Source organism: Colossoma macropomum, unplaced genomic scaffold (assembly GCF_904425465.1).
Source record: "Colossoma macropomum unplaced genomic scaffold, Colossoma_macropomum, whole genome shotgun sequence".
NCBI lineage: Eukaryota > Metazoa > Chordata > Actinopteri > Characiformes > Serrasalmidae > Colossoma > Colossoma macropomum.
In genome coordinates, this window is record NW_023494807.1 from 18,694,396 (window position 1) to 18,706,898 (window position 12,503).

At 38.9% G+C, this 12,503-nt stretch overlaps 1 protein-coding gene across 1 annotated transcript in view; it reads right to left on the reverse strand.

Annotated features, from left to right (window-relative positions):
* Nucleotides 1-261: 261 nt before the first annotated feature.
* The window catches only part of LOC118796980 (receptor-type tyrosine-protein phosphatase mu-like), a 269,176-nt gene continuing 256,934 nt past the window's right edge, over nucleotides 262-12,503 (reverse strand). The window contains exons 30-34 of the mRNA XM_036556162.1: nucleotides 12,359-12,490; nucleotides 7,261-7,386; nucleotides 5,188-5,351; nucleotides 3,477-3,612; nucleotides 262-2,691 (exon numbers count right to left, since the gene is read on the reverse strand). Coding sequence (XP_036412055.1) covers nucleotides 2,638-2,691; nucleotides 3,477-3,612; nucleotides 5,188-5,351; nucleotides 7,261-7,386; nucleotides 12,359-12,490 — 612 coding nt within the window. The 3' untranslated portion in view covers nucleotides 262-2,637. The remainder of the gene's footprint in view (nucleotides 2,692-3,476; nucleotides 3,613-5,187; nucleotides 5,352-7,260; nucleotides 7,387-12,358; nucleotides 12,491-12,503) is intronic.

A 12,503-nucleotide genomic window follows, 5' to 3' on the forward strand; every position in this document is an offset into this window, starting at 1 on the left:
CATTTAGTGGTCGTGTTTTCTCTGATTTAACAAATGATCATTGACTGAAGAGTTGAATCTCATGTGCACTGTGCAGCTGGCAGCCCTCTGGTCCAGAAGTCTGAGCAAACTGTAATCCATTGGTAAACAGTAAACTACACTGTGAAGACCTGCTGAACATGCCATACCTTTTCATCCTCAGACAAAAACTTCTGGAGGCGTGGCAAGAAGGAGGAGTGCGCCCGTCTGCCACTGAGGTGGGTGCTTTACATTATAGAACTTATGTGCAATTTAGTTTCATGCAGGTTTTGAGTAATCAAAGTTGCATGAAAGTAAACATAAAATATAATATGTGCAATAACTTTTGCACAGGCCACATTTTATGTTTATTTTTTACCAGTATGTTAAATTCATCAAATAAACAGTACTTGTGCATTATAATGTGCAGACTTGTGTTCTCTGTAGAGAATGTGTCACTTATTTTCACTTACAAAATCAACAAAATGCCATTTGACCAGGGGCACTGAAACTTTTGTATGTGTTTATGGAAATTAAGCTGCACAAACAGCCTGTTCTGAATTCACCTTTCAGTATAGCAGTTCAGCCCATCCATTCATACTAAGTAATAAGGAGTGCTGAATGCTTTCTTAAATGAGGCAGCCAATCAGAGCAGAGGACATTTACTATAATCAGTCTTAAAGGCACAGCAACAAAACCAGCCTGTTTAATTAAAAAATTAAAAACAAAAATGAATTATGGCTGGTTTTGGAACATAGAGAAATCAAGAAAAATGTAGGATATGGGCCCTTCTGCACTGATCTACTGTCAAGGCAGAGCAAAAACAGGCCAGACTTCCACTGACTCATGTAAATGAGATAAAGAAACGGTCAAGGCTTTTTTGCTACGATACATAATGAAGGTCAAGGCTTTTTTTGCTATGATACATACAGTATATATTTGAACATGTACAATATTTCTTCAAACAAGATTAACCAAAGCTGACAATACATTCTGGGCAATTCAACCAATGAACCCAGTACACGATTGTCACTGTGTTTCACAACAGAAATACACAGTGCAAATAAATAATACACTACACTGGTCATATTTACAATATAAACAAACAATATCAAAAACAAAGTGCAAAAAAAAAAAAGAAAAAAGCTTTGGATCTTTTGAACGTGGCGCAACGTATGCAATGATGGTTGCCATGTCAATTCTACACAGAAGCCATGAAGGGCAAGGTGAAAAAAGTGTGTTCCAGAGTCAAATTTGCATGTTTAAAGTTTTTGCTGTGCGTAAAACAATAAAAACAGATGAAAATTATTTTTATAAATATCTGCTCAATGATTTTCATTGCTAAGCAGCCCTAAAACAGGACCTAACTGGCCTGCAGAATTGATGTTATACCAACACTGACCACAAGGGACAGATGCCTTTTGTCAGCAGCATATTGCATGGGATGACTTTGACAATACATAATGCACACAATAGTTTATGTGGTGCAAATAAGCAACTTTTTGGACTTTACTCCAGTGCAGCAACTGTAAACCTCATATTAGGATCTTCTTTTCTAGCTATTCTATTTAGAAATAACTGTTTCTAGCTAGCGACTGCTGAGCTAATGTTAAGAAAGATCCTAAGGTAGCTGGTACAGCCGTAAGGATACACAAAATTCATGACTCGAATTGATACACTGGCTGAGACTTTATCTATGGTGTCCATCAAAAAAGCTTTGGCACACTGGATAACATAATCTCTGTAAAGATTTCACATATAACAGCTAACTAGGCACTTGTTTCTGTAATGCATCATTGTATAATTGGGGAAAATATGGTAATTGAGTGCCATGAGTTCATTTGCAGTTATGCTTACTCAGAAAACCACTTGTGATATAAGGTATTAAAATGTTTCTTATGCTGAAAAAAGAGAGAACATTTCAGTGATGTTTCATTCTTCACATATAATTTGTGCATAAACTCTACAGGGCCTATGTAGCAGATACATGACGCAAATATGTGTGAGCAATGTGAGCGACTCAAAATCTTATCGCTGATGACGTTCATAGGACAACACGGTATGAGCTAACATGCACCAGAGTTTTATTACTCAGCAGAAAAATATATCAGCTGTAAATGTGACTCTCCCTCTTTTTCTTTACCTTACCCTTCAGGGCTTCCATGAATTCTTTATACATTACCATATTAAGATTGATTTACACACCAAAATAACATTTAGATTCTATTCTTGCCCAGTAGTGTCCACTCACACGATTCAGTGTAGATCGGTAAGAAATGGTAAACACTACGAGGATGTACACAGAATGCCTTGCGCAAAGCTGAAACATGATACAGACTTGTGGCTGAAGGCAACACAGGCCCAAACTAATAAGGGGGTGAGGCGAACATCAGCGGTTTCACTTAGGATACATACTTCGGTTAGAGTACAGAGGATGGCAGAATTCTTGGACATTACATTGTGCTCTTGCAGTTGTTGAAAATGCCCAGCCGGATAAATGAACATCTGTTGAAATATACAAGCAGACTGTACACGTACACACGCACGTGTACACACGCACTGGACCTGCGCTGTACACACACTGAGCGTCCACTGTGTCAAAATATCCCAAAGTTGTCAGTCTTTTGTGGGCTAGCACAGCTAGCCTGAGTTAAGATACTCCAAAGCCACTTCATAACAGAACTTGTACTGGTCCTATAGAGAGAGAGAAGAAAAACACAAAACCACTAGTTTAGAAAATATTGTTTAGATGGATAATACACTGAATTTTTACATAGGACTTACTTCACTGTGGCAATTTTATATGTGTCAATGACAAAAGGATCTCAAAAAGATCATTTAAAATTCTTATTAAAAAGAACCTATTCAAACTGTTGATACTTGTTTTATAGCTTTAATAATGGTACAAATTCATTTTTAAACATAATCATAAATTTTACCACCCAGAAAATGTCAAGTGGCACAACTGTACATAAAAAAATCTTATTTGTTAAGTTATCTGCCACTATTAACAACGTATATCATCTAGTCTTTGTATTTGGACAATTGTATAAACCTTTGTTTTTCAATTCAAGTTTATACATAAATGATCTTGTCCAAATAAATAAACATTTTTATTATTATTATAACATATTATAACATGCTTTTCCTGGGATCACACCACCTGACTGCATCTAAACTGAACCAGCCTAACCAAGACTGACTTTGTATTGCACTTTCACAGCCACTTGCCATCTTTATGGTGCAATACCCTGAAAACTATCCCTGAAATGCATGTCAGAACAAAAGTCCTTTGCTGTCGGTTGTGCCATGTGGCATTTCAGTAAGTAATGAGTTACTTGATATCAGCAACATTTTCTCATTTTTAGCCCCCGTTAACATTGGATATTGTATTTATTTGTAGGAAAAAATACATTTGTATCTAATATAATATAATATAATATAATAAAAATCATACTCTCCTAAGGCTGAGTACTCACCAGTAGGTCCACCATGTTGGGTTTGTTGTTCCTCAGTGTTTTGACAGCGTGGAACACGTCAACTGAGTGCTGGTGTCGCAACATTTCACTCACGATGCTGATGGCACAGAACGTTCCACTGCGTCCGCCACCATTCCTGACACACACGAGCACACATACAGGTCAGCATTCAAATAAAAAACAACAACATTCAGTAAGATTAAAAAAATACAACTGACAGCTGTCTGGTTATATGTGTAAAAGTACAAACACATATAGTTTAAATATATAAAAAAGCTAAAGTTCAGGGCCAAATTACATAAACTTAACTTTAGTTCTAAGTTAAGATTTGACAAGCTCCAATTCCTATTACAGAAGCAACTGAGGAACAATAACTTACTTTACAGCATCTTATGTCAAGTTAGGAAATGCAAAATCAAATGAGGTCAATAATCATTATTTGTTGTTTTTTTCTATCCCACACATACATAACTGAGATGTAAACATGTAATCAAAATCATGGAAATGTTGCAAAGAATGTAAAAAAAAAAGATAAACTAGAGAGCATGTTCTTAACTTTTTTGATTAACTATTTGGTCAAAAAAGTTAAGAATATTTCAGAAGTTCAAGTTTAACATTAACATTTACAACTTTGTCTCCCTATTATTCACAGCCATTGCTGTAAACCTACATTTGGCAAGATTTCAGCGACATTGACACATGCAGGTTTTGAGAGCTGGGGGAGATGAAGAAACCACTTTCATAAATAAATGTCACGCAGTTATTGATAATGAACACTGTTATCCTGCTTGTCACAGCTGCCTAAAAATGATAACATTCTCCTTTCAATAGCACAGCTAACGGTAGAAACGGTAGAAAAACTCTCATTCTTTACATGAAACATTTACATATAATTTACTGAACATATAAAATATTTTTGGCCTAACAAATACAAACATCCTTTTGGCTGCACTTAATGGAACTTTCTTGAATCAATTCACTGTTTATTTTTCCGTTTTTCTCATGAGCGAGGACCTTGGTGCTACACTGAGTCAACAACATGAGTGGGTGACTCCAGCATGCTGGATTAAAAACTGTTTTAAGATAATGAAAGTAGGGAGGAGGAAAAAGTAAGAAAAACTAAAGCAGGAAAAATGCAGGGAAAAAATCTGTTAAAAGTGGGCTGAAAACGACCCAAACCCAAACGATCATAACGTGAACAGTCAAAAACTTCAGGACAAGTATTTAAATCTCTAATTATTATCAGGTAGTTATCAAGCCCTTCAAGTGTTAGACCACGGAGAACATAAAGAGATACAGTCAAGAGGGTCTCGTAACTGAGGCCTAGAACCAAGGAGCTAAATGAGCTGTGAGTGTGTTCTGCCACTAGAGGGAGATGTTTCTCTTAGCAAAAAACAGAAAGAAAACGAATCGCTCTCCAACAAAAATTCCAGGCTTTCAGTCCTCTCTGACGAATGAATTTGCTAATTAATACTCTAATGATTATTGATCTGTTTTCATGCTGTTGGAGGCCTGAGAACAGAAAGGCTGATTTCATACGCTCAGCGGAGACTCTGCTGGATGGGCCTGATTTGTAAAGCAAGAGAAAGAAAGAAGGATGGTGTTTGTACACAGTGCGTGCAAACAGTCATTTATTTCTAAACAGATAAAGTGTTCTGTGCATGTATTATGCATATGTTCATATGAGTGTGTGAATGCATGTGTGACCTACAGGCAGTGCACCACAGTGCGTCCTTCTCCTCCGTCATACTCCTCCTGCCATTTGTCTACCTGGTGAATGAGTTTGAGGAAGGAGCGTTTGGACACAGGTGTGTCCCTGTACATGGGCCAGCCTAGGAACTGGAACTGCTGCACCATACGATAGCCATCCTGAGGCTGGAAAACAAAAACAGTCAGTCACAAATCAGTGATAACCATCAATACTGTAAAAAACAAAACAAAACAAAACAAAACCAAAAACAAAACAGTATAGCTCTTGTCTTTTGGCCTTTAACCTGGTAACATAACACCACAGAATCCAGTCAGCCACAGAACGCAGTCAGCAGTCTCAAAATAAGTCAGCAGGCTGTGTTGTTATCAGTGAGATGCATAAAACAGGGCCTGAAAGTTCTGTGGCCGATACCAACTATATGTAGGCAAAAATTCCTATAACTGTAAATTCTGCCACAGAGTGTAACAATTTCAATATGTATCAATAAACAATTAAAAACACAGTAACCCAATCTTAACTGTAAACCTGTTTACCCCTCAGTTTCTTCTGAGGATCTCTCATTCATCATTTTCCATGAAACCTGCTGTCAACGATCAAAACTAGGTATTTGATCTTTCTTGTCAGAGGAGAATTCTTGTCAGAGTAACGTAGGCATCCCAGTTTCCCAAAAGCATCTCAGTGTTGAGATCATCCCAACTGGTAGAGAAAGTGTTTAGTGTGATACTCGCTCTACCATTTAAGAATCATCTTTGTGCTAGAAAGCTTATGGGAAACATCACTCTGTATAGCTCTGTAGAATTACTTTTAAATTACAAAATCCAATAGACCTCTCAACTGAAAATCTTATCAATCCTGAAATCATGTGCATTGCTACACCCTTAGGGGGAATGCATCTAAAGTGTGCACATGGTGCAAACACTGACATTTTAACATGAATATATAAACATAAAGCACATATTCAGGCACTCCTTATTTTTCATAAATGTATCATATCGAGACACCACTGTATCATATCAAACAGAATTCTGAAATGCATATATCGTTACACCCCTAATATCGGCCGATACAATTTTAATAGTTTGGACGAAACCTTCTGAGGACATAAGCTGGAGTTCTGGGCAGGTTCTATTTTAAGTTATAGGGCTTGATCACTTGTTTGATGAACAGAGATACAACTGATGAACAGGGAGGGATGGAGAGATGGTGGGGTGTAAAAACTTTGTCACAGGAAAGCAAAAGTGGAGATTGAAATTTCTAGGATGTTAGATTACAAGGTAAAGGAGCTCCAGCTGTGGTCCTCCTCCCAAACATTATTTCATAACTGCATGTAATATGGCCAAAAACACAACAAACTCACAAACATCTGTTTTAGTTAAACAGAACTTTACTTACTGATCTAATTATGACTGTGATTGGTCAACTATGATCGTCACTTGTCAAATGTCACATTTCTAAACTCAAACAGCAGAAATTCACAAAGTCTAAATTAATAGAAATATTTTAGCGTGAAGGGTGGAGCTTCCCAGAATTCTTAGTGCTTTTGTTGGCTATTGGAAATTAGCTGTTTTATTAGTTCTCTTAATAGAACTGTTTTGTGTATGTTAATATGTCCTTATGCCAAAGGTCTGCTTGTGTTTTACACTTTTTTGTTATTTTAAAATAAGTCAGCAGGCCGTGTTGTGATTTGTGAGATGAATAAAACACATTAAGAGGCTGTTTGTGATAGGTTGGGATGTGAAATGCATCAGTGTTGTGATTGGTGGGGTCAGTAAAATAATTCAGCAGGCTGTGTTGTGATTGGTGGGGTCAGTAAAATGTATCCGCAGGCTGTGTTGTGATTGGTGGGAAAGTAAAATGCATCACCAGACGGTATTGTGATTAGTTGGATAAGTAAATTAAATCAGCAGGCTTTCTCGTGATTGGTAAGGGCTGTGTGTGTGTGTGTGTGTGGTTGCGGAAGGCCATGGCAGGTCTTGGTGATGTCATGGAGGTTGACATAACGCTGTAATGAGCTTAGAACAGGTGAGATGAGGTGGATATTCAAGCCAGTTTGTGTGAGTGTGTAAAACCCACCCGAGCAGCATTGTAAATGCGGAATATCCTGCTGATGATGTCCTCCTCAAGATCAGCTGACACAAACTCCACCTGCAGAGGGCCATGCCGATGTACACCGTTCTCTGGCCAGTACTGAGGGCACAGCTACACATACATAGACAGAATAAACATGACAGCAGCAGGTGTACTAGGGAAACATTTATGAAACACCATTCAGGTCATACATGCTCTTATTGTAAACTTTCATTTTTTTGTCTTTCCTGCAGATGAAAGATGATGACAAAAAGCTCACACAAAAGAAAGCAGCACACGAAACAAATGCAAACAGTAAAACACTTCCAGCAAATATGCACATAAAAAACGAGTACTTCAGCAGAGATTTTTCTTTTTTATTAAAAATTAATCCGGTGGGGCTTTGAATGTCACAGCGACAGTAAGAATAAAGTCATTCGGTCTTGCAAAGAATCAGATCTTTTGCCTTTTCATTATTTATTCATATATTCAAATCATCTCCTATTTGATCGTTTCCATTAGAAATGCTCCATGCAGACTACATACTTCATTCCCCGACAATAGGCGCATGATTGTGTTGCTTTTTGTAAAGGAATAAGTGATGAGAAGAGGATATGGAGCCTGTGTGAGTGTCTCTCAGCAGGGCCAGATTGGCTCTTTAGTGTTTGATGTGTAGGGTAGGGAGAGAGAGGCCTGTTCATTTAGCTGAGAGCACGAGACGGCCCCTGTTTCCCCTCGCTGGAGTGCCGCAGCTGAGAAGGCACTGTTTCAACACCCACCTGCATGTGTGTGCACAGAGGTAAGCATGCTTTGATGCACAAAAGACACGCTCGCACATTAGTAAGGACTTCCACTGACATCTTTTTACTGTAGCTGAATAATGCTATGCCTGCATCTTAACCTAACAGCACTAACTGTAACATCAATTAAGAGAAGGACATTTTCTGGCTCTTTTATTTTTTTTCACAACAACCAAACAACAAAAACAGTTTTTTTCTAGCAAGGACCAGCTTCATATGTACAAAACTGCTATATCACATACACACACACACACACACAAAAGGAGTAACTCAATTCTGCCCTCACACAGTAGGAGGTTGTGTTTGGTTCAGGACACTCATTCAGGACACAATTTCTGACAGGGTCCACTAGGGGTATGAATTACCTGACTGTAATAATGTAATATACAGTATACATACAGAATGTGATGTGCAGCATCTCATTACATAGGTGCTTCTTGTCAGTCATCAGGCCTGTCACTGGTTATGTGAGGACATTTCTGACCTATACTCTTGCTATCTCAATGGGCCTCATTTGCCAACCATTCTTAAGAAGAAATTTCTTCTTAAAACTCATTTATGCAGTAACAAAGGTTAGGGTTATGGTTAGACTGTATGCGGTTTAAGAACACGTCATGAATCTGACGTACAATTTTTTTGGCAATCAACAATTCAGGCATGTCAAGATCACCAAATTTTAACTAAAAATTAAAAACAAAACTGTCATGATAATGGTAATAAACAACTTTTTCTAAACAAATATACTGTATTAAATAAACTGGCTGTTTAGTTATCTTGCTACCAAGCTGTCGATACTTAGTAGCTCCCAACTGAAGGCAGAAACAGCCCAAGCTCAAATAAACAAACATTACTCACCACTGCCCTCTACAGTGTATGCCCTCTACTGGTGTTATAGCACCAGTAAGAAGGTAGAGATTGTGTTTTTATAAGTCCCATGAATCCCACGTAAGTCTCAACACTTTTTTCTGCTTTCTTTTATTTACATGAATTTGACTCAACAGATAAAAATGCATTTTACTATATAAGCATAGGATTGTGAAGGTTAACAACTGTGGAAAATAATTGTGGTCAGCTAAAATAATCATGATCAGCTCAAATAAATGCATGAGGCAGTTACATAATAATTATGACAGGACTGCAACAATGCTACAGAGCTAACAACAGGGTCCCACCTCATTTGGATAGTCCACTATTTGAACTAGGGTAGGGGTGGACAGACATGAAAATCTGCACTAGCCATTAGGGCCACGAAGCCAGTGGGTTGGGGCGGGGGCAGCCAAGAATTAAACTGAGTATAAAATTTAGTATAATTGTGGACTTTCTATTGTTTGGCTTATCTTAATGTTATATGACAAACAACTCACTCATTTGATGGAGCTGAAACATTTCTTCATATTTTTGGTCAGGCAAGGAAACATACGGAGCAAAGGAAAAGTAAAACTTAAGATAAAGATGTGTTACTTAATGGATTAATAGCTTTTTAGTTGAATGTAAGCTGATGATAAGGTACATACATACATACATCATCTAAACCGCTTATCCTTCTGGGTCACGGTGGGGTGCTGGAGCCTATCCCAGCTGTCATTGGGCGGAAGGCAGGATATACCCTGGACAGGTCGCCAGTCCATCGCAGGGCATGATGATAAGGTAAGAGTCTTTATTTGAACTATCCTAATAAAGTAGTTTGGTAGAAGTTGGGTAGTTAGTCTGATATCACGTGTATGTGGTGCATCTTGTCTGACTGACAAACACTGAGGAGAGTGTGTGGAAAAGAGAGAGGAAGAGAGAGAAAGAGAGAGAGAGAGAGAGAGAGAGAGAGAGAGAGAGAGAGAGAGAGATACTGACTGTGTGTGTGTGTGTGTGTGTGTGTGTGTGTGTGTGTGTCTGTGTGTGTGTGTGCGTGAATTTGCCCCTGGTACCTGGTCCTCGTGGTCTCAGTGGCTACAGTCAGAATTTTGAATGAAAGCCTCCTCAGTGTGGAGAGGAGCGGGAGAGGCAGATGGGTTTTGGTGGTGCTGGGGTGATTCTCTCCACCCCTCCTGGCTTTGATCCTGGGGTGTTATGACAGAGCCTCAGGCTGCTGCCCCATAGGGTCTCTCTCTCACACTCACACACACACATACAGACTCAGGCAGGTATGCACCCACCTAACACACTCATGCAGAGTCACGTACACACATAAAAACGCATCTCTCTCTCTTCCACCCACACTTTGCCCACAAACACTCTTGCCCAAACACACAAGCTCCCTCGTGTGCAAACACACTAGAGTCCAAGTCTGCAACGTTCACATATCTCTGCTAGTCATTCATTTTTAACCACTCTGTCTGATTACTCTACAGGGCAGCTTTTGATGTCTACCCTGAATCGTTAGAATTCCTTCATCAAAATACCTCCTTCCATGTAAATAATATTTATTAAGAATAACTCTGGTGTAACATCTCACAGGATAAAAAACACTTCTTAGAGGCCTCTTCCCATAGCAGAGTTTGAAGTAAATACCGAAGCCAAAACTTTAAAACTTTAAAATATTTTTTTTTCTCAGTTAGCTTTGGCTGCCAGTGATGTTGCTGTTGATGATGCTTTGCTTTATGACAGACTTGTCATCCAGTGTGAATATGATTCATGGCTAAATCCACATTATATGTATATAAGCACTTTGGGTATATGAACAGTAGTGCTAGGTAGTGTAGATACATTTCATTACATCTTCAAATATATCTTGGTATTACGGCATTTGATGATATTTAGCAACAATAAAGTTAATGAACTCATACTGCCTGTGTACCGCTTCTCTACACTACTCTTTTCTAAAAAATAGACATATACAGTATAAGCAGACACTACCAACTTTACATAGCTTGTTTTAATTGCACTGTTTCGTTCTGGCATCAGCTATTTTATGGAATAGAATGTTACTATGGATATACTTTCAGCCGCAGACACTCCACCCACAAGTAGATGGAGTATCTGATGTTAAGATGGCCACAACTATCGGGAGTGTGTCAGTTTGGCTATTCGCACAGCCTTTCTGTGCAGTGTTTATCAGTCCAATGGAAACACGTAAATACAAGCAGTTGCCTGCTCTACATGCTGTGACTGAGCCTTTCAGAACGAAATGGTCGCTTGATTGGAAAAAAGTTTGTGAAGTTTGTGGCACATCCAATCTTTAAAAATTATTTACGAGTTTTCTTTGAAACATTTAGTACCTATTAAGTGAGATATTCTCATAAGTTTGGTGGTGCATTTGTTTACTGCAGCTCTCCCACCCCTACATGTCATGATAAAATAGTGGTCTGATAAACAGTTGAGTATTTTGCATGTCAGCCAAATGGACTTTCCTGTCAATGTAGGTAGACCTTGGCCAAGCTGAGCAACAAATATTCACCAGGTTCTCTGACAATATGCAGACCTTTGGCTGGCGAGACCATTATGGATATAATCCTGGTATGGCAGGCGTGGGTGTGGTTTAGTGTGGGTTTGAACCGCAAGGTTGTCATCTATGCAGGGCGACTGAGGGCCTAGTCACACACCTGGACGTTATTTTTCAAAGCGCTCATTTTCTCTCCTCTTTGTTCACACAAGAGGGTCTTTGAAGTGAGTGGGCCTTACTGAAAACTTGGCAAATGTGCAATTGGATGGGTGGGGGTACTCTGTCTGGGCTTTCACCTGGGACTTGGGCAGGTGCGTCCCTAAATTAACAAGACCACCACAATTGCTGCCTGCCCCATCCCAAGAAACAGCTTATGGAGCAGGTGAGCTGTTACAGCAGGTTTGTACCTCAGTATTTGAATCTTGTCCAGCTTTGGGCTATAGGGTTATGTAGGAGGTGTGGGTGTGGTTTAATATGGGTTGCGAACAGAAGGATGCCATCTGGGGCTAAAAGCCTGGTTAATGCAGCACACTTAAACCTTTGTGTCAGTGCCTGTATGCTCTCTAATTTTTGTTCATATAAGAGAGAGTGGGGTTTTAATGAGTAGAATTTTGAATACTGCTGAAAAGCTGATGGACTATGTTTGCGTCTTGTTTCTGAAAGTCTGAGAGGCTGTTTGAGGTACAAAAAATAGTAAAAATAAAAAATAAAAACCCACTCATTAATCCTGAGTCAGTGTTCTCCAAACAGAACGACTAGAAATTTGCCACACTTCGTTATCTATCAATATCAGTGGAATAAACATTGCTGACATCAACAATGTTATACAGGTATAGATGATGTATTGCCCAACACTTGTGAAAAGTAAAACAATTCAAATAAAACTGTACATCTATGCATTTATCCTTCCATCTAGGTCTACTGGCCTCACCTGGGCAGGGTCCACATCATTGAGCATAACGATAGACGTGCAGTGGTAGTCCAGCACCAGCCTCCAGAAGTCTTTTACCGTGTTTGGCAAGGGATGCTGAGTAACAATGAAAGCAGAAGGCTGCTTATAACTCTGCATGAGAGAC